This window comes from Macaca thibetana, chromosome 6 (assembly GCF_024542745.1).
Source record: "Macaca thibetana thibetana isolate TM-01 chromosome 6, ASM2454274v1, whole genome shotgun sequence".
Lineage (NCBI taxonomy): Eukaryota > Metazoa > Chordata > Mammalia > Primates > Cercopithecidae > Macaca > Macaca thibetana.
The window spans coordinates 31,532,883-31,556,018 of NC_065583.1; the positions used below are offsets into that span (position 1 = coordinate 31,532,883).

The window sequence follows — 23,136 nt, forward strand, 5'->3', positions numbered from 1 at the left end:
AAGTCATTAGTGCCCACATACTTTGGTTCCACTTTCCTTTCTCACATTTTCACTCACACTTATCCTTAAGTATGGCATGCCTTCCCCTTCCATCCAAAACCTGCCTGTCTTTCAAGGTCCAGACTTGATCTGGAGTGACCAGGCTCCATCTCAGGTCCTGACCTGTTTGTTCTATGTGCAATCCCTTCTTTCCCCAAGGCAGATCAGTGACATTTCTCTTCTTACCCTTATTTTAGTCATTCCATTTGCTGCCTCAAGTGCAATTGTTTTCTGTTCACTTTAAAAAACTCATACGGAAATTCTGAGGACCTCTGAAAATGCCCGTTTTTCCTGGTAATAGTAATAATAGCAGCCCTAAGGAGCCAAGTGGAATGTATTTTACTATCCAAGTAGTTTGGCCCAACTTGAGAGAGGAGGTTTGCCTAGACTGCTAGAAATAAAGCTTTGATTAGCTAAAAGCTTTCCAAGGAACCTGAGAAAGCAGTGGTGCCCTAATCTACAAAGTCTTAGCTTTGGCATTCTCTATTTACCAAAACAGTAAATCAACTTACAGGTCTAGTATCAGGCCTCAGAGGTAAGAGGATGCAACCCTTTCATCCCTCTCCTTTGACTCCTACTTAAGGCCTGTGCTGTATCATTCTCTTCAGTGAATGAACTCTTGGTTCTCAGAGATCAAGGTACCTAATCAACCCCTTCACCCTGGCAATGGGGACAAGGAGGCTCGGAGAAAAGGCGGCACTTGCTCAGGTTCAGAACCCACAATCTGGTTCCAGTTTGGATGCTCTAACTACCACCACGTACTTTAAAAATCCTCTTATTTCTACTAAGACAGGTTCACTAACAGAGCCCAGAACAGGCCAGGGGATGTGTTTGGGGAAAGAACTCACGATAGCCTTGGTGTTTTTCTCAGTCCGGTCTTTGGCAAGGTTAAAACCACAGCTGGGACAAATCCGAGGTTTGTGCCTGTTGGTGTAGACATAGCTACAAGAGGGATTCTTGCACTTTCCCCGGCCTCTTGATGTAGCCAGGCCCAAATCCTAAAAAGTAAGACCAATGTTCAATTCTACAAAAATTAAGTTAAACCTGGGCAGAGCCTAGAACCAGAATGAGCAGCTGCCAGTAAATCAGAGAAGAGAGTGGCAACTGCAAACCAGATTCAGCCTAACTTCAAGAGCCTTAACCTTTTTTCTGCAGTTAACCCTTTTACTTTTAATATAGGCTGTAAATTTTTGGCAAATCCAGTCCAGTCCTTCCCTATCTGTGAAACAAGAGAGTAGACTCTCAATGGTAAGAAACTCAAATGCCTTCAGGGTCCAGGCAGTTGGTGGAGTGAAGCAGGTCTGTTTAAACAAAGAGGGCTAGAGACTGGTGAACTAAAGAGTTCAAGCCCTGCCTGAAGACAAACTGTGACTTATGGACTATTAAAGCTTAAAGCTCTAGCATCTAAGCTCCTATGACAAGTTACTAACTAATCAGCAGAAGGGAGGGTCTACTTAGGGGTAGTTCCCCCTAAATGGTAAATCTAGTTGCCTCCTGTAGCCAAACGGAATGGAGAGTAAAGGCATGGAGAAGGGAGTGATTATATTCAGGTCACGGGAAAAAGAAATCTGAGCACATTTCCAGGATAAGAGACACATTCTCCTTAGGGATCCGGTCAGACCAGACATTAACCCATCATACCGTGCTGTCTTGTTTGCTACTGAATCCCTAGCACAGAGCTTGGCACAGAATATGTGCTCAATAAATATTTTTTGAACAAATGAATGACCCTTTCTGAACCTGTTTGCCATTATGAGGCCAGAATTTTTAAAAATCTAGCTGTTCTCTCAAAATCTGTTCATCTTAATCAAATCAGCTCGAGAAACTGCCAAAAGACATCTGGCTGGTTGATACTTTAAGCATCAACAGAATTAGAGAATACTGAGAGTCATAGATGCCCCAAAGATGTCCAAACCAATGCAGCATTTTACAGACAGTGAAACTGAGGACCACAGAAGGAAAGAATCTTGCCCAGGGGCATGCGGCATGCTAGCAGCAGAGCCAGAACTCCTTTTGGACCAGGTCTCTCAGCTGTCTAGCATTTATTTCCCTGCTCTATGCTGCCTGCCCTACAAAAGGGTGATCCCAATGTCACACATTTGTCCATTAGGATGTTAATATGTGTTATGTTAAAAAATAAAGAGAAAACCCCTGTGGGAAACACTAGGCTAAACAAAATAAGTTGCTTTACTAAAGTACTTCTCTATTTTACTTTAAGATAGCAGTGTTGAACTGGACTCTGTTTTAGGGAGAAAAAGGCAATGTCGCCTACACGTAACTGTGGAACACCCTTTCTAAGCTAAAAGGTTCCAAGACTGCTAAATGTTAAATCTGGACGGGATTCTCATCTCTGGCAGCTCTCAATAAAAACACACTAATCTCAGCTGTCCTACACTTTATAAATCTCACCTGGAAAGAGACCAAAACAACCCAGCAGATTTATCCAGTAGCTATCATTTGCATCACGGACAGGATCTTCGGCATTAACAATCTATACCTGACGCTGTTCTCCCTCCCAGGTACAACCACCCTCTCCCCGAGCCTCCTACTGACCTTCAACCACAAAATCAAAACAACCTCCATGTCAACCCACCACCACCTAGCTGCATACTTACCAATGTCACAGTGCAGCTGTACTTATATGGAGGAAACATATCGGGCTTGACCTCCACAACTTTCACCTGAGAAGTCCTGTTGGATGGGCCACTTGGTAGCTGTGGATCAGAACAAATTGTTTAGTGCTTTTGAACCTTAGCCAAACTCCTGAGGGTCCCATGTCCTGAAACAACTTGAGGGAATGCTTTCCCAGGGAATTTGTAGAGCTATTCTCCAAATGAGCCCTCTGGACTGCCAGCTGGCAGTCACCAGTCCACCAAAGGCTGAGTGTCATGTTCAAGTCCAGGGCTTGCCACAGGCTTCTGTGCAGTTTCTAATACCAGGTTTTAGAAACACCATGAATCAGATTTGCAACTACTACTGAGTTATAAAAGCACATAATAGCTTTTATACATACAAATACACGGTTGAACAACTTAGCATAGAAAGATGTCTGAAAGATTATTCACTAAAATGTCACAGGGTAAGAGGACAATCATGGTTGTTTCTCCCTCTTTACCACTATCTACAAAATTTTCTTTTTTTTTTTTGTAGCAATGTGGGTCTCACTATGTTGCCCAGGCTGGCCTTGAACTGCTGGACTAAAGCAATCCTCCCACTTCAGCCTCCCAAAGTGCTGGGATTAGAGGCATGAGCCTCAAATGTTTTATAAGGAATGTATATTTTACTTATATAGCTAAAAATAGAAAAGATAAAGCAAACAAAATTAAAATTATTCTATAATAATGAATTTAAGTTGATTTTCAGAGTATTTCATGTACCTGTTTACTGGTTTCAGACTAGTAAAAGAGTTTGTGGCTTTTAACAAATACCCAATGTCACCAATCAAAAGGAAACTATTTACAGAGAAGACGGGGGTTGACCCAAGTAACAGAGTGTACATGAAGGAATCTAGGGGCTGGAAATCTACAAAACTACCGACACTAACCAGATACCTTCCTTCTACACCGCAAGATCACACATACACCCAGAGCTGCCATATCTGTGTGGAAAATAAAATAATTCTCAAAGTAAAAGTAAAAGTAAAAGCCAGTTGATATTCCTGTCAGGGCAAATGTAAAACTGTTAAAGAAAGGAAGTTAACTGACAAAGAACACATGACAAGGAAGATGGCAGACCCGTTTTCCTATTCCAACCTGGTCCATGACACAGTTTGCAAACTACAGGCCACAATCCAATGAGGAGTCATAACATTAATTTAATGGGTTGAAACCAGCATTTTGCAAATACAAATGAGAAAAAAAGTGACTGCATATAGTAAGGGCATTAAACCTTTAGTATATATGTTTACTAGGCAGTAATATAAAAATATGCCTGTTACTGAGGGTCATGATCAAAAGCTTGAAAAATGCTAGCTAAGGACATTTTGATAGATCCTTTTATAGCTCACAAGTATGACGATCTGGTATTCACGCACATGGGTGAGATGTGCCTCCCTCAAACCTCATTATAATGTCAGAACATTACCCATTTGACATGGAAAAAAAAAACCTTGATAATTATTCTAGCTACATACAGCTAAAAACAAACAAACAAACCCCACTAATCCATGGAATCTGGACACCCAGAAAATTTTTAATATCTGTATCACTAAATGAAGCGAAAATATAAGCCACAAACTAGTATGTGGAGTAAGAGCCAAGTTTCTGATTTTTAAAAAATTGTAAAAAATAAACACACACAAATTCAGGAAAAGACCTGAAAGCATATCAGACGGTCATTCTGGGTGGCAGGATCATAAGGGACTTTTCTTTCTCCTTTACCTGAATTTTCTTTATTTTCTACAATCATGCATTCATTTTTAAAAGGAAGCTAAAGAGACATGACAACTAAATGTTAATATCTGATCCTAGACTGGATCTTAGACTGGAGAAAAAGATGCCATGTAAAGGAACTGTCCTAGAATGGGAGAGGCTTTAAAAATATACAATAAAATAAAAAAGACACTGGGTGAGGTGGCTAATGCCTGTAATCCCAGTACTTTGGGAGGCCAAGGAGGGAGAATCGTTTAAGGCCAGGAGTTTTGAGATCAGCCTGGGCAATACAGCAAGAGACCCCATCTCTACAAAAAAAATATTTAAAAATTAGCTTGGTATGATGGTGCCTGCCTGTGCACCCAGCTACTCAGGAGGCTGAGTCGGGAGGATTCCTTGAGCCTAGCAGTTCGAGGCAGAAGTGAGCTATGATTGCACTACTGCACTCCGGCCTGGGCAACACAGCAAGACCTTGTTTCTGGGGGGGGGGAAAAATATATATATATATATTAAAAAAAATAAAAAATTGGGTCTGTGAAAAGAAAATAAATCGTGGGGCCCCCACATCACTAAGCTAAAGGGAAAAGTCAAGCTGGGAACTGCTTAGGGTCAACCTGCCTCCCATTCTATTCAAAGTCACCCTCTGCTCACTGAGATAAATGCATATCTGACTGCCTCCTTTGGAGAGGCTAATCAGAAATTCAGAAGGATGCGACCACTTGTCTTTTATCTACCTACGACCTAGAAGCCCCCTCCCTGCTTTGAGTCTTCCTGCCTTTGCTTCGAGTTGTCCTGCCTTTCCAGACTGAATCAATGTTCATCTTGTGTATGTTGATTGATGTCTCCCTAGAATGTATAAAACCAAACTGCTATGACTACCTTGGGCAGATGTCATCAGGACCTCCCGAGGGTGTGTCCCAGGTGCATGTCCTCAATTTTAGCAAAATAAGCTTTCTAAATTAACTGAGACCTGTCTCAGATTTTCAGGGCTCACAGGTCAAACTGACACAATTTGGAATATGAATGGGAAAGTAAAGGTATGCATCAATGTTTCAGTAAAAGAATATCCCTATTCTAGGCTGGACATGGTGGCTCACGCCTGTAATCCCAGCACTTTAGGAGGCTGAGGTGCGTGGATCACTTGAGGTCAGGAATCCAGGGCCAGCCCGGCCAACATGGTGAAACCCCATCTCTACCAACAATACAAAAGTTAGCTGGGCATGGTGGTGTGCTCCTGAAATCCCAGCTACTCAGGAGAGGCTGAGGCAGCAAAATCACTTGAACCCAGGAGGTGGAGGCTGCAGTGAGCTAAGATTGTGCCACTGCACTCCAGCCTAGGTGACAGAGCAAGACCCCGCCACCAAAAAAATAAAAAATAAAAAAAAAAAAGAATATCCCTATTCTTATGAAATACACAAACAAGCATAAAGGCATAACTTACCCCATAATGTGTATTTTACACACATGCACGTGTACACACCCACACATGGCGGGGGGAACACACATGAACAAAAAAGATAAAGCAAAATGGGCTAACACATTAACAATAGGTCACTCTAGGTAAAGAGTATATGGGTGTTCTCTGTACTATTTTTATTTTTGCGACTTTTTTCTGTTATAAATTATTTCTAAGTAAAAGGTTTAAAAACATGTATTCACTTTATAAAAAGAAATTACTTAAAAAATAGATAAATCATTCATGTTAACCTCCTCCCAGAGGTCTGCCAACGTGTAAGAATTGGGATCTGCCTTTACCTATAGTTTTGATACATTAAATGGCAGCAGCCAGACCCTCAAACAGCTCCCACTCCGGAAAATGGGTCTTACCTTCACCTCACCAGGGCCAGATGGCTGTTGAATGGGCTGGCCCAGCTGCTTCAGTGTGCTTGGCTTCAGACCACAAGTCCTCACAGAAGGAGTCTTATCTGAGAGAAACACGAGCCAAACTGGTGACTTCAGTGCATTCAGAGTCTCCCCAAGTCTCCATGTCCATTCTCAACCCCCTACTCCTGTCCCTTTCCCATCAGACAGCCCCTCCATCCCAGGTATGCCCCAGCCCTTACCACTCAGGGAAAAGGCCTGCCTGGCCCTGGGCAGTCCCATGCTGCTGCCTCGCCCCACATTAACTGGGGCTGGCAAAATCGCTCTCATGGGTCTTGCTGCAGCCAGTAATGAGGGCTTGCCCCGTGCTCTGCCTTTAAGCTCTGGAGCTCTGGACCCAGGGGTAAGCAGGTCAACTCTGAAAAGAATAAGAAGAGAAATCTGGAAATTCGGGAACAAAGGGAAGAAAACCAAAGTGCAATCTCTATATAGTGCTTTATTAGAGGATAGTATTGGGGTTCAGCTATCAAGCTTTAGACAGATTGAATTCAAATTCAACCACTAAATAGCTGTGCGGCCCGGGGCAAGTAATTTCATTCTTCTGTTAACTTCCAGTTTCTAACATGTAAAATGGAACGGTAATTACCTATACGTTATGGAGTCACTGCGAAGACAAAGAAGTGTAAAACAATGTCTATAGCAAGTAATGCCAATCGCTATTATAGCTATAACATTTAATCTACCTCTAGTTAGAGCACATACTTATGACAGCAGCTTAGAGACCCTAGAGAACAGAGTCCATGTTTGCTTCATCTTTGCAGCACCAATGTTGAGCACAGGGCCTGCACTGCAGAAGGCCTCAATAAACACTTGCTAAAGTGATTTACATGTCTTAAACAAAAGTTCTAAAGTGCATAGGTTCACCCTTTAAATATACAAAACCATCGCCAAAGTATATTGCCACATTATTTTTTAAAAAAAAAAGCAAGATGGGGCCAGGCGCAGTAGCTCACGCCTGTAATCCCAGCACTTTGGGAGGCCGAGGTGGGCAGATCACAAGGTCAGGAGATCAAGACCATCCTGGCTAACAAGGTGAAACCCTGTCTCTACTAAAAATACAAAAAATTAGCCGGGCGTGGTGGCAGGCGCCTGTAGTCCCAGCTACTCAGAAGGCTGAGGCAGGAGAATGGTGTGAACCCAGGAGGCAGAGCTTGCAGTGAAATGAGATGGCACCACTGCACTCCAGCCTGGGCGACAGAGCGAGATTCCATTCCAAAAAAAAAGCAAGATGTATTTGGGAGGCCAAGGCAGGTGGATCACCTGAGCCCAGGAGTTCGAGACCAGTCTGCGCAACATGGCAAAACCCCATCTCTACAAAAAAAATACAAAAATTAGCCAGGTGTGGTAGTGCGTGTCTGTAGTCCCAGCTACTCGAGAGGCTGAGATGGGAAGATGGACTGAGCCCGGGAGGGTGAGGCTTCAGGGAGCTGTGTTCGTGCCACTGCACTCCAGCCTCAATGACGAAGCGAGACCCTGTCTCAAACAATAAAAATAAACATAAAAATAAAAAATAAGATGTAGAAGTATGTTGTGCTATGATTTGTGTTTAAAAAAAAAAAGTAGGAAAAATATATATACATGCACACATACATATTTGTATACAAGGTATACAAGGCATTCTTATTTTTCCAGGAAAAGCCAGCCAAAGTTAAAAGTGGAATTGGCTTCTGGTGTCCACTGTGGGCACAACTGTTACCAGTTGAGAACCACTGATACAAATAAGGGTCTTCAGTTACAAGAACACAACTTCCTCAGGGAAGGGATATACGCAGAATCAATTAAGGAGGAAAAGGGGAGAAAAAGATAGTGACTTCCTCCAACTTACAAGGTACTCGGTTGCATGTTTTATACACAATCTTCAGTTTGTACAGTCAGCCTGTGAGGAAGAGATTTTCTAATACCCAACTCAAGATTTTTCAGAGGAGAGAACTGAGGTCAACAGACATGAAGTGACAACGCCCAAGGTCAAACAGAAGCCAGAAACAGTTGGAACCAGTACTGAGTTCTCTGACCATCAGGCCAGAACTCTTTCTACAGGATGCTTTAATAAAGCTTCTCTTTCCAAATCCAGTATCCAGGACTGGTAACTCACAGTTTTAATACTGCCCAGAGCCTGTGCCAGCAAGACTCTAAACTGCTTTAGGGAGACTGATAAGAAGAGATGTGTAAGTAATCTGACAGCAGTACATGGATAGCAGAGTCCAAGGGGAAGGGACAATCTTTATATATCTCTAGGCCTTGGTTTCTGTATCTCTAAAACAGGAACCACTGCCTGGGCTCTGCTGCCTCTCTAAGGCATGCTGTAAGGACATGGGATAAAACAAACATGGGGCATTTCCAAAGCTGTTATTTTAAATACAACTCTATATTATACAAACACACTGACTTACCCTGTAGGTTTTTTAGGAGCAGGGAGTAGACTGGAGGTGCTTGTCCCCTCAGATGGTGTTGGTATGTCTGCTCCAGGACTGTCACTGTCAGCTGTCCCCAGAGTGACCTCAGGCTGCACACCACTTCTGACGACTGGTGTCTTAGTGACTGCTGTACCACGGTTCCCAGGAGCTTCCTTAACCAAAACATGGGCGTCGGAGATGATCACTTCCTCCCACTCACTCTCCTCACCTACTTCTCTGGGAGGAGCTACATTCAGGAGCTGGCTTACAGCTTCCGAATTCTCCAGAGTCAGTTTGGAGGCATTTTCCTTAGAGGAATTTTGCTCAGTGGTGACAGGTTGCTGATTTCTTTTCACCACAGAGCCTTTGGAAGAGACACCAGAAGCCAATTCCACTTTTACTTTGGCTGGCTTTTCCTAGAAAAATAAGAATACCTTGTATACATAAGGCATTTTACAGTTGATGACATTCACAAACATTCTCTCATTTGATCTTTTTTTTTTTTTTTTTTTTTTTTGAGACGGAGTCTCGCTCTGTCACCCGAGCTGGAGTGCAGTGGCCGGATCTCAGCTCACTGCAAGCTCCGCCTCCCGGGTTTACGCCATTCTCCTGCCTCAGCTTCCCGAGTGGGACTACAGGCGCCCGCCACCTCGCCCGGCTAGTTTTTTGTATTTTTTAGTAGAGACGGGGTTTCACCGTGTTAGCCAGGATGGTCTTGATCTCCTGACCTCGTGATCCGCCCGTCTCGGCCTCCCAAAGTGCTGGGATTACAGGCTTGAGCCACCGCGCCCGGCCCATTTGATCATTTTAATAACATATGGGCGACAAATAAGGAAACTAAGGTCCATGAAACGAAGAAGTTAACTTAAGGTCTCAAGTGTAAAACTAGCCTGAATCTAAGTCTTCTGGCTACAGGCTCCTTTCACTATAGTATTAAACGCCTTCATCTGAATAAAGCTATTAATCTTCTAATGAATTCTTATTGAAAAGCCTCTCCAGGTTTCATCAACCAAATGTCGGCATTTTTTAGTTTTACATTTAGTTTGACATTATTCAAAGCCTACTTCTCTGTGTCTAGAAAGAGGGTGACATACTGCCATACAGGAACTAAAAGTCCTAAGTTGTTCACCTTGGTGGTCCTTTTATGAGACTCAGTTAATCCCAGTGTGACCACAACCTCATGTGGACAGATTCAAATTTTCTCACCTCCTTTGGGAAAAATTCTATTTTTTGTTCCAGATTCTTTAAGGTGAGTCTTAAGAATGACTTACACATATGTCACATACTTTGCACTGGATCAAATTAACTCATGCATTATTATCTGCTATAAATACTCAAACTCACTAAAAATGGCAGCCGCTATTTTAGCTAGACCTGGTTTTAAAAAGCCCTTGGTGTCTCAGCTTGTATCCAATTAGCACTGCAGTGGAAATAACAGTATTACATACACACCCGCACACTTTAAAAAAATGTTTTTAAATAGTGGTTGTCTCTGGAATAGGTTTCAGAAAGGTTTTCTACCCACCATGCACATCGTGAAGGGCACTGTAAACTAGGAAACATAAAGGCTAGGTTCTATCAAGCTTAGCTCCACTCCTAATTAGTTATGTGGTGTAAGGCAAGCTTCAATTGAATCCTCATTCCCCCTTATGAAATAGCAAAGGGTTGGGCTCTCAGTGTTTGTCAACAGGAGCCAGACAGCATTTTGGGTGACCTAATTATTCAGCGTGGAGGACCTCCCTGCACATTACAGAAGTTTAGTGTCTGTGCCAATGTCATTACATTTCAATATGATTTATCTCCCAGTAGCTTACTACCCCCAAACCCCTCAACATTTCTAAAGCCATCTGCACACTGCACTTCTAGTTCAGAACCAGTAACAGCCAGGCGCCATGGCTTATGCCTGTGATCCTAAGTCTTTGGGAAACTGAGGCAAGAGGATCGCCTGAGCCCAGGAGTTCAAGACCAGTTTGGGAAACATGGCAAGACCACATCTCTACAAAAAAAAAAAAAAAAAAAAATTAGCCAGGCATGGTGGTATGCAGCCTGTGTTCCTGTTTTCCCAGCTACTAGAGAGGCTGAGGTGGCAGGATCACTTGACCCCAGGAGGCTGAGGCTGCAGTGAGCTGTATTCATGCCTGGATGACAGAGCAAGACCCTGTCCCTGTCTGGGAAAAAAAAAAAAGAAGAGCCAGTAACAGGTGACCTCTTAAGAGCTCTTTGGTAAAGCATTCTCAGATTCTAAAAGAGTGAGTTAACATGACGAGAAATTCCAAGTCAAGTGCACAGAGTTTATTTACTGCAGGAGAGAGAAAATTTAGCAGAAAAACAGGAGACTAAACTCATTTCTTGAGATAAGATCTTTGAGAAAACACTGCCTACTAAGTAGGCTATTTTAGACAAAAATCACTGCAGAAAGATTGGGTAATTTAAGCAACCTGAGCAAAACAACTCTACCTGGTGATCTCACATTTCATTAACTCAGCCTACTCATATTAGATGTTACTTTCAAAATTTAAGGTAAATAAAACAGGCTGCAGGCTCAGAGAGACCTCAGTTGCTGCCATTGGAAAGCCTTAAGAATGAAGCCTTGAGCTAAACAGCCTTATATACTATCTTTTGTTTTATTCAATTCATTGAGAACTATGCCACATATTTCTTGGGCTAACTTTAGCCAGTATGATCTCTAGAACAATACAACAAAAGGCGAGTCATTTCCTGCCTGGCACAAACACACTTGGAGCTTTTAGAGACAAATTATACTTGCTGCTTCAAAAATCAGAATTCAAGAAATTTTATTAATAGATCAAGGGTGTCCAATTTTGGCTTCCCTGGGCCACATTGGAAGAATTGTCTTGAGTCACACATAAAATACACTAACAATAGCTGATGAGTTTAAAAAAATAAAAATAAAATAATCACACACACAAAAATATCGTAATGTTTTGCTCTTTGAGGAAGACACAGTCGTAGGTGGTGCAGAGCTGCGGTCCGCCCGCTCCTGCCCGCTCCTGCTCCTGACTCACCGCTGTTCTCTCTCGCCAAGGAACAAGTCGGTCAGGAAGCCCGCTGCAGCCAAGGCTTTTAAAGATACCGGAAAAACACTCATGGAGCTGGAGGTGGCAATTCACCGAATTCAAATCATTCTAACGAGCTGCAACAAAAAATCCCTGGAGAAGATGTGTGCTGACTTGATCAGAGGAGCAAAGGAAAATAATCTCAGTGAAAGGATCAGTTCGAATGCCTACCAAGACTTTGAGAATCACTACAAGAAAAACTTGTGGTCAAGGTTCTAAGACACAGGAATGTTTCCATAGGAGAATCCACAAACAACTAATTGACTTGCACAGTCCTTCTGAAATTAAGCAGATTACTTCCATCAGTACTGAGCCAGGAGTTGAGATGGAAGTCACCACTACAGATGCTTAAGTCAACTATTTTAATACATTGATTACCAGTTGTTAAAAAACAAAAAATCTCAATGTTTTAAGATAGTTTATGCATTTGTGTTGGGCTTCATTCAAAGCCATCCTGGGCCATGGATTGGACAAGCTTGTCTTACATTCTGCAGCTAAACAGCATAGCAATGCCTGAGAAGTGTGGTTTAGTGGAAAAGGCAATGGGATAATTAGCTGTGTGAATTTAGTAAGTCGCTTTTCTAAAATCTATTTTTCCTCAGCTGGAAACTCAAAACAGTTGAAGTAGTTGATAAAGTCAATTTTATTTCTAAAATTCTAAGTGCATTGATGGTAAAATGTTACCTATCTTCTCTCACTTATTCTGTTTCTATAAGCTTTAGAGATCACAGTATCTACTCTTTACATGGTAATTCTTGCAAAATACATTGGCAAATTCTGACTTAGCAAGTCAAGATGGGGGGAAGGTAGCTAAGAAAAAAATTGTTTTCATGCCATCAGCTTGATCTTAGTAAGAGAACCACGGCTTTAAAGTTTTTCAGGCTGGGCACCGTGGCTCACACATGTAATCCCAGCACTTTGTGAGGCCAAGGCAGGTGGATCACTTGAGGCCAGGAGTTCGACACCAGCCTGGCCAACATGGTGAAACCCCATTTTTACTAAAAATACAAAAAAACCTAGCTGGCTGTGGTGGCACATGCTTGTAATCCCAGCTACTCGGGAGGCTGAGGCATAAGGATCACTTGAACCTGAGAGGTGGAAGCTTCAGTGAGCTGAGATCGTGCCATCCAGCCTGGGCAATACAGCAAGACTCTATCTTCAAAAAAAACCAGAAACAAAAACAGTTATTTCAGTTAAAGCCAGGTATGATGGTATGATGTCATATGCGTACAGTACCAGCTACTCAGGAAGCTGAGGCAGGAGGATCACTTGAGACCAGGAATTCGAAATGGGCCTAGGCAACATAGCAAGAGACTCTGTCTCAAAAAAAACAAAAGTTATTTCAATCAAAGTGTAAAGAAACCATACATACAAGAGATGAAAAAGCCAAAGTAAAAATAGCCTGCAGGAGGGACAAGCCCATAACGATCACTGACAGTCTTTCATGCACACGTGCAGGAAATATGGTCATTTAAGAGACCTGCTTTGCATTGGTCAAGAAAGGCCAAGGAAAATTCTGACTACTATCCAGTTCAATCTCCCTACTGCAGCTAGAGAACTGCCTTTTTGGGGAATACAGTGGGAATACACTGATGGCTTCACAGAAGCACATCAGAGAAGATGGCACAAGAGCTTTACAAAACCTCCTGTGAGATATTAGCACTAGGTCCTTCCTGACCCTAGAAGTGATAACATGAAGAGCAATAGTAGGGCTAATAATTACATTGATGTCTATCATGATGATAGCAGGGCATTCACTGAAGATCTAATATATACCAGAAACTGTGCCATTTAGTCTATATGGATAATCTTATGTGACCCTGCTAACATCCCTAATGAAGTAGGTACTAACTTCTATTTACAGATGAGACAAAACTTAAATCCAGAACAGATATAGAATGTCTTGACCAAGATTACATAGTTAAAAACCATGGGAAGTAGGGGTCTGAACTGAGGTAGCTAACTCCAGAATTGTGTTCTCAATTATCCTGTTCTGTCTCCTGGAATTGGTGCTACCCTGAACTTAGCCAGAAGCGAAAACACTCATCCAGAGGGCAAAAGTCACCATCCCAGTATTTCTCAAAGAGATGTGAAAATTGCCCTGGAGAAATTTAAGGTATGCTGCTATAAGGTTTTTCTAACATATATAAGTTTGGACCATGCTGAGTTAAACATGTGATAATCACAATCCCAACCTAAGCAATTTTCACTAAAATAATGTCCTCTCTTTCCTTTTCTACCCACCCAAATTCTGTTGATTCTTCAAGACTCTCTCTCTTCTATAAAACCTTCCCTGTCTGTCCCAGGCCTTATAAATGTCTCTCCTCTCTGAACTAGGTGAGAATTTACTGCCTATTCCATCCATTTTAGCCCTTAAAATGTATAGTTTCATATAAAAAATGTAGCAAGTATGTATGTTTTATCTGGTGCGCACCAAGCATACACAGGTGACAGCATGTTAAACACAACTTCAAAAGGGCACAGCTGTGATGCTCATTTATTTCTTGAGTGTCTTCTATGGGCAAAGACTGTGGGGGATACCAAGGTCATTAAGGAACTCACAATGTGACATAAACAGAAACACTGTTAACTGGCGATGAGTGTTAAATAAAAATGTTAAAGACACAGATATAGACATCTATATATATAGATAAGGGGATGACAGAAATAAGTAAGTAAACATGGTGTAGTAGTTCATGGAAATTATGAAACAGGCAATATTTCTGAAGAATATTTAAAGGCATGATATGTTAAATTTAAAAAAGTAAAATATTATAGTATTGGAGATATCCACGAAAAAATAGAAAGAAAAAAAGGGAAAACAGTGGCTCACAGTGCTGTAATCCCAGCACTTTCGGAGGCCAAGACAGGAGACAGTTTCAGGCCAGAGCAACAGAGCAAGATCCCATCTCTATTGGAAAAAGAAAAAAAGAAGGGAAAGAAGAAGAAAAAAACAGATACAGAACTTATTCACAGAAAAAAAGACTGGAACGAAGTACACCAAAATGTTAATAATGGCTTTTCTTTGGATGGTATATGAGTTTGGATAACAATTTATTTTCTTGTGTTTTTTAAACAAACTAAATATAATGGAAATGATTTACTTGTATAGTCAGACAGTAAAAACAAATGTTAACTTTTTAAAAATCACCTGTTCCTAATGGCAAACAGAAAGCCTACTCTGTGAGGCTTCCAAAGCAGCAACAGCCAATGTACCTTACCTTTGGAATCCACTTCCCTCCTAGGAAGTTACCACAGGTAGGGCACTTAGGTGGCTTGTGCCTGGTGACATATGTAAAGGAGCACCCTGGGCTGGTGCATGTCCCATGGCCCCGGCGGGTATATGTAGTGGTCTGTAAATAAAGAGTACATCAGAATCAACAGAACAATCCAACCTCTCTCGGACTCAGATGACCACTATAACCACAGCCAACACCAGGAGGTCACGAGCTTATGGAAGGATAACCAATTCATAATCCTACCATAAAAGGTCAGTGTTGGAAAGGTATTACAACACAACAAATTCACTTTTTAGAAATGGAGAAACTAAGTTCAAATGGGGAAAGACAATTGCCCAATGTTACAATTAGGTACCAGAAGAATGAAGAAAGTGATAGTTGCTATGCATTGAGCTAGGCACCACACAGTGCTAAACACTTTATCAATATGTCATTTAATACTCTCAGCAATCGTATTAAGTATGTATTATTACTACTGAGGTTTAAATGCTTTGCTTCATATCATCAATCAAGGGCAGAGCTAGACCTAGAATCCAGATTTCTCTATTCTTGGTCCAACATTCCTTCTATGCATCCAGCTGCACCCTCTGGCTCTAAATACTTCAAAGAATTTGCTTCATCTTCATTCTTCAGACAACCAAGGACCTGGGATTCAGAATAAAAGTAGATCCATGGTCACTGAAAAAATAAGGGCAATTCAGGGTATAAGCCAGGCCCTATCCTTTGATACTCAACAGAATGTAGTTATTTGCATATTAATATATATATAGCCACTGGCTCTTATCATCTCCACCGATCTCCCTTTGAGCAAAATGTATTACAATGGGTTATTATATTTCAGCTACAAATAGAAATGACTTATTCATTAGTCATGCTTCACTTCTAGATTAAGGCTGGAAAAAAAAACCCATTTCTGTCAGATTTGTTCTGTCACATATGAATGTTTACTCAGCTATTAATCCCAGCTTACCTAGCCCAGTCGAAAAGCAAAAAACTCCCTTGGGGAACACTAAACTACCATTAGCTACCTCTGCAAGGAAGCCTAAGGAAAAAGCAATTATGACAGTGGTATTAAGTCAAGGATGAGTGTGAAGTCGTATGGCACCAAAAGAGAGAAAGACCAGGATTTGGGTTCCAATTTTGCCACTAATACACTGAATGACCTGGTGGTAAGGGATCTTAACTCTTGGGCCCTGAGTTTCTTCCTCTGTAAAATCACCTGTTTTTCCTATTTCATAGGCGTGTCTTGCTGAGAAAGTGACATAAGGAATGAGAAAACATTCATTTAGATTCTACATGCTTGTGAGAGACTATTAATACTAGAATATAAAACATCTCTGATCCTTTCTCAGGTTGTGGCCAATGTATAATTCTCATTCTGAACACCTCAAGAAAGCAGAGTAAAAATTTAAGATAAGTCAGTTTTATAAGAAAATTACCATGAACTTGGAAATATTCCTTAACGGTAGTCTAGAGAAATGACTTTAGGAAAAAAACTGCTAAATGTTCAAGGATGATGTTTCAGTCCTAAGTATTAATTATAAAACACTTTTCTAGAAGTGCTTGGCTGACATTTATTAGAGCATGAAAGAACAGTAATTTCCAGGAGAATGAAGACTCAGGAGAAACAAGTAGTTTCTCCATGAGTCAAAGCTACAGGCTGTTCCTATTTTAAAATATTGCAGCTTTCTTATCTGCAACATATTGTTTATCTGCAGCAGACATTTTTGAAGATAAAATAAACTGGTAAGTTAAAAATATGTACTTGAGCCCTAAAGAAACTACTAAAATAACCAAAACAAAGTCAATAGCTAATAAGCCAATAAAAGAAAGAAAACAGATCCATAAAAAATAATCACATCAGAAGAAGGCAGAACAAAATAGATGAGACAAATAGTAAGATAATAGATCTAAATGTAACTATATCAATAATCATATTAAATATTAATGGCATAAACAACCTCTTTTTTTTTTTTTTTTTTTTTTTTTTTTTTGAGGCGGAGTCTCGCTCTGTCGCCCAGGCTGGAGTGCAGTGGCGCGATCTCCGCTCACTGCAAGCTCCGCCTCCCGGGTTCCCGCCATTCTTCTGCCTCAGCCTCCCGAGTAGCTGGGACTACAGGCGCCGCCACCACGCCCGGCTAATTTTTTTTGTATTTTTAGTGGAGACGGGGTTTCATTGCGTTAGCCAGGATGGTCTCGATCTCCTGACCTCGTGATCCGCCCGTCTTGGCCTCCCAAAGTGCTGGGATTACAGGCTTGAGCCACCGCGCCCGGCCAACAACCTCTTTTAAAGACAGAGACCATCAGAGGGTCTTGCTTTTATATTCAAACTATATGCTATCTATACAAAGCAGAACAAAACAAAAACACTTTATGAAGATATAAATTAGTTAAAAGGATGGAAAAATAAATTTATTGATATAACAATAATTTTTAAAAGCTAGCCATTAGACAAGGTAGATTTCAGAACAAAGATTACTAGAGATAAAGGTCATTTCATAACAACAAAGGGGTCAATTTATCAAGAGGGCACAACAATCCTAGATGCTTGCATACTTCACAATAGAGTCAAAATTAATGACATAAAAATTAAGAGAACTGTAAGAAATAGACAAATCTACATGGATAGTTAGATGTCACCTCCTTTTTTTTTTTTTTTTTGGAGAATCTCAGTCTGTTGCTCAGGCTACAGTGCAGTGGTACGATCACAGCTGGAGTATCCTCCAACTCCTGGGCCCAAGCAATCCTCCCACCTCAGCCCCAAGTAGCTGGGACTATAGGTGTGTACCACCATACCCAACTAATTTTTTGTTTTTTGTAGAGATGGGGTCTCCCTGCCTTGTCCAGGCTGGTCTTGAACTCCTGGGCTCAAGCAATCCTTCCGCTTCAGTCTCTCAAAGTGTTAGGATTACAGGCACACATTACCGTGCCTGGCCAGATGCTTTCTCTTATAACTGATAGAACAAGTAGACAAAATCAGTAAGGATATAAAAGGGCTGAACACTATCAATCAATTTGACCTAATTAGATATGTATAGAACATTCCACCCAATAGCAGACTATGCATTCTCTTCAAGTGTACATAACATTTATCAAGACAGACCACATTCTGGGCTGTAAGACAAACCTCAATAAATTTAAAGGGATTCAGTTTATATAAATAAAAAAGGTCAGGCCACAGTGGTATTAAACTATAAATCAATAACAGAAAGATATCTGGAAAATCCCCAAATATTTGGAGAGTAAATAATAGCTTCTAAATATCTCATCGGTCAAAGAAGTAAATTAGAAAGTATTTGAATTGAATGAAAATGAAAACACACCATATCAGAATTTGTGGAATGCCACTAAAGCAGTACTTAGAGGGAAATTCATAGCAGCAAGCACCTACATTAGAAAAGAAAGAAAGAGCTGGGCACGGTGGCTCACGCCTGTAATTCCAACACTTTCGGAGGCTAAGGCAGGAGGACTGCCTGAGCCCAGAAGTTCTAAGACCAGCCTGGGCAACACAGAGAGACCCCCGTCTCTGCAAATAATTTAAAACAATTAGCTGGGTATATTGGTGTACACCTGTGGTCCCAGCTACTTGAGAGGCTGGGGCAGGCAGGTCAATCCCAGGAAGTCAAGGATTCAGTGAGCCATGATTGTGCCACTGCACTCTAGTGTGGGCAACAGAGTGAAACCTTATCTACCAAAAAAAAAAAGAGAAAAGAAAAGAAAGGTTTTGAATCAATGACATCAGCTTCTACCTTAAAAAACTAGAAAAAGAACAAATGAGAACTACTGGAGCAGTGAAGAATACACGTGACCATGGACATCAGCTGGATAACGACTGCCGTCGTGCCCTGCTCACCTTTGAGGTCCTGCTGGTTCACAGATTAGATGGCCGCAATACATTCTCCTATATCTCCATATTTGTGCCCCTTTGGCTTTTGTTACTAACTTTAATGGTCACAACATTTAGGCGAAAAGGGGGCAATCATTAGTGGTTTGGTATTCACAGAGACTTCTGTCAATTTCTGCTTGAAATTTTCCCACTTTTAAGAGAATATGGAAACATTTCATACAATCTCCATCAGGAAGATAGTGAAGGTGCTGAAGAAACATCGGTTCCAGAAGCTCCAAAAATTGCTCCAGTGTTTGGGAGAAAGATCAGGTAGTTTTAATCCAGAGCCCCAGGAAATACGTTCCCCCACCTCCCAAGTTAAATATTGATATGCCAGATTAAACTCCTAGAGAGGGCCCATACACAGACTCCATCTTGCCTTTGCCTTTTGTTCATTCACACCAAACCTGGAAATGGAAACAGGCTCCAAACACCGTCATCTCATGCCCTGTTTGAGACTGATACCTCATCAGCATGCATCATAGATGGAGATTGTTTCAGTACGTGGGTGTGTGTGGTGTGTACCTGGGTAAGAGAACTTGCTTTCCACGTTCGTGCTTTAGATGTAGCTGGGGACAGTAAGTTGAATTGTTTTAGTAGGTCCTCAAAAGGAATAACTACACAGTGGTTTTCTTTAAAGTGCTACTGTACCTATCAAAAGTATTGTTTTAAAAGTATTTTTATACACTGCTAGTACAAAATTGTATTTCAGATTGTGCCTGTTAAGACATAATAGCAAATGTAAAGAGTTCTCTCTGTTTATAAACCTCATAGTTTATAAACAAACTGCATATTGTCTATTGCAGATGTCTTTAAAGATTGCATAAAACAGTATGTGCCTAGTGTGGAGCTTACCAAAGTACTAGGCATGAACATAGGGACTGCAAATCCCATGGGTGTTAATATTTAGGTGTTAGTAATCGAGGTCTGCGCTGTGTGAAGGTCTCTGGTAGTATCCATTAGTAGAGGGAGGAGCTACAGCCCTTGCAAACTTGTGACATGCTCCAGTGTAGTACCAGGCCATGAAGTGACACTGTTGTTTAGTACCCTGAATTTTTCCACACAGGTAGTAACTGTCCAGAAACAACCAAAATAAGCAACCAGTGGTTTGTCCACTTCTAAGAATCTTAGAATATTAGCTGGCTGTAATGTAAAGCATTACTCGTCATTGGAAAGCTGTAGAGAGTGGCCTTAACCAGAAGCGGCCAACAGAATCAGGTATTATTTTAAGGTCTAAACTTTTTCATCTGTCAGCAATAGGGAAACAACAGTCCAAATTATCTTTGTAGATAAGTACAGTGTTTATTACAGGGTAATAAGGGAATGTTACGAACAACTTGATATATTTTTAAAATTGGGCTTGCAGTTAAAAACCTTCTCACAAAGAAAATTCCAGGCCCAGATGACTTCCCTGGTAATACTACCATTTAAGGAAAAGAACTGAGGTGGAGAAAATAATTCCCAAGTCATTTTAAGAGGCAAGCATTACCCTGATACAAAAAGCGGACAGACTGTACAAGGAAATTCTGAGCCAAATTCTGAGCAAAATTTTTAGCAAATCAAATCCAACAATCTATGAGAGGGATAATACATCACTGTCAAATGGGGTTTGTCCCAGGAATACAAGGGTGGTTTAAAATTTGAATAATAGTGAAGTTCACCACCTTAACCAACTTCTGGAAAATTCTTATAATACTCTCAAAAGACAGAGAAAAAGCATTTGACAAAATCCAACATCCATTCCTGATAAAAACTCTCAGAAAATTAGGAATAGAGGGAACTCCTAAACATGATAAAGGGCAGGTAGGAAAAACCTATAGTTAATATACTTAATGAGGAAGGACTGAATCCTTTCCTCCTTACATGAGGACAAGACAAAGATGTCTGCTCTTACCACTTCTATTTAGCATTGTACCAGAAGTCCTAGACAATATTATAAGGCAAGAAAAAGAAAGAAGGAATTCAAATCAGAAAGGAGATATAAAACTGTCATTACATGTAGACAGCAAGATTAACTATGTAGAAAATCCAACAGCACCTACAAAAGTTACCAGAACTAATAAGTGAGTTAAGCAAAGTTGCAGAATACAAGCCCAATATACAAAGCAATCAATTGTATTACAACGTATTAGCTGTAGGCAATCAGATATTGAAAATTTTCTTAAAATGCCATTTATAATAGTGTCAGAAAAAGAGAAAGAGTTAGGGATAAATCTCAGCCCCGATGCTGAAAAAAATATCAACTGCGAATTAAGAAACTAGAATCCAGTCTGACTTGTGTTGTAACCTTGAACAAGTCCCTTCTCTCCTCTGGGCCCTTTTCCTAATCTGTACGATCACAGTATTGAATTAGATCAGCGGCTGCTCATTTTCCTAAATCATGTACACTTATGAAAATTTTATAAAAGTCATGGAATCTATTCCAGGAAAAAGGTTTGTATAAAAATTGAGGTGAGTTCATGGATCCCATGGAGATCTATCTACAACCCCTCACCCCCATTAAGAGCATATGGACCACATAATCTCTTCGAAACCTTTGCCAGTTCTCACATCTTGAGGTTCTAATACTTTTAGAAATCTACTTGGTCCTACAACTGGTAGCTCAGAAAGAAAAAAAAAAAAACAAATCTATGTAGAAAAAAATGCTTATGACACCCTAATTGCCATCAATCCCCCACATACAGTACTGACCAGTTTGATGGAGGTGGGGTTCTCCACAACTGAGTAGGCAGGCAGAGGCAACATGATGAACTGTGTGGCTGGTGCAGAGGAGCTACTCTCACTGGAATCCTATGGGCAACGAAGAGGACAGTTTCACTGAAACAGAGTAAACACCCAGGCCACTCGACACTGGAAGACTGGATTAAGTTTAATAACAGACAGTGTACTCATCCCAGTGTGCTTATCAAAAGGAATGAATTTGTGATGATCTCAAAAAGTTTAATGAAGAACAAAGAGAAAACTATTACCACAGGAAATGTGCTATCTTTGTTTTACAGATGAGAAAACTAAGATTCTAAGAGATTTAGGACTTCAAAGATCACATAAGCAGTTAGTGAGAGAATCCAATTCTAACCCTTTCAAGTGTTCTTAGCACCCTATTTACCTGCTTTAAACAGGCTAGTGGTGGCCAGGTGCAGTGGCTCACACCTGTAATCCCAGCATTTTGGGAGGCTGAGGCGGGTGGATCACCTGATGTCAGGAGTTCAAGACCAGCCTGGCCAACGTGGTGAAGCCCTGTCTCTACCAAAAAAAAAAATACAAAAATTAGCCGGGCGTGGTGGTACATGCTTGTAATCTCAGCTACTTGGAGGCCAAGGCAGGAGAATCGCTTGAACCCAGGAGGCGGAGGTTGCAGTGAGCTAAGATCTCGCCACTGTATTCCAGCCTGGGCGACAAGAGCAAAACTCCATCTCAAAAAACAACAACAAAAACAGGCTAGTTGCACGCTTCATTATCATAAACAGCACTGAGGCAACAAATAAGGATTTAGACTTGGGACAGATTGCAGGGGTACTTGTTCTCTCTGCCCAGGCCACAAGGGCTACAGCAAGCTGGTCCTCTCAGCCTGAACAGAAAGATTCCCATTGCTGAGAATGCTATCCTCTCCAAGGTTATAGAGGGCAGGTTATATATTGTACTACGGCAGGGTAGCAGTTTCTCTCCACTTCCACTTTTAGGAGATAAGGTTGTTGGGATCGCTAAAAGTGCTGCTTTCCCTTCAGCTGAGAATGACACTTAGGCCACTGTGGAAACTTGCTTCTTTCTCAGATATGAGTCCCATCAACCTGGCCTTGAAGATAACCTTTGTCTTCCTACCCCATCTGAACCCAGGAAGACTTTGGTACAGGTCTTGTGTGAAAATTCTTGTACACTGTTCAAGGTGCCATTGTTTGCTGAAATAGTCTTCAGGGAGCCAGTGTGGTGCCACAAGCCTATAATCCTGGCTACTTGGGAGGCTGAGGCAGGAGGACTGCTTAAGCCCAGGAATGCAAGACCAGCTTGGGCAACAGAGTGACATCCCATTTCAAGAAAAGGAAGCAGTCTTCAGAAAACAAAATCCTGATTGATACTAAATTGCCTAACAGATCCTAGCTTTGACTCATGGATAACTCAAATACAATTTGCAGCTTTCTTGCTAATGTAGTTTATGAACTATCTCACGTAAAGAAAATTCTGGCTAAGCTGGGCAAAGAGTTGGTAAGAGTGCCTGAGAAATTCCAAAGAACTCTGGAGTGAGCGCAGGGGCAA

At 41.1% G+C, this 23,136-nt stretch overlaps 1 protein-coding gene, 1 non-coding gene and 1 pseudogene across 8 annotated transcripts in view; 2 read left to right on the forward strand and 1 right to left on the reverse strand.

The window, feature by feature from the left end:
* Nucleotides 1-23,136, reverse strand: part of HMGXB3 (HMG-box containing 3) — a 53,022-nt gene that overhangs the window by 19,495 nt on the left and 10,391 nt on the right. For 3 of the 7 annotated variants that reach the window (XM_050793621.1, XM_050793626.1, XM_050793627.1), the window contains exons 5-11: nt 21,577-21,675; nt 14,982-15,113; nt 8,681-9,099; nt 6,473-6,648; nt 6,237-6,334; nt 2,655-2,753; nt 888-1,037 (exon numbers count right to left, since the gene is read on the reverse strand). In XM_050793621.1, the coding sequence (XP_050649578.1) occupies nt 888-1,037; nt 2,655-2,753; nt 6,237-6,334; nt 6,473-6,648; nt 8,681-9,099; nt 14,982-15,113; nt 21,577-21,675 (1,173 nt within the window). The remainder of the gene's footprint in view (nt 1-887; nt 1,038-2,654; nt 2,754-6,236; nt 6,335-6,472; nt 6,649-8,680; nt 9,100-14,981; nt 15,114-21,576; nt 21,676-23,136) is intronic. The other 4 variants (XM_050793628.1, XM_050793622.1, XM_050793625.1 and 1 more) reach the window with 3 other exon arrangements.
* On the forward strand, nt 4,029-4,132 carry LOC126957809 (small nucleolar RNA U13). Its single transcript, XR_007726971.1, has one exon. It is a non-coding gene; the product is annotated as a small nucleolar RNA U13 (small nucleolar RNA).
* On the forward strand, nt 11,624-12,112 carry LOC126957004 (40S ribosomal protein S20-like; annotated as a pseudogene).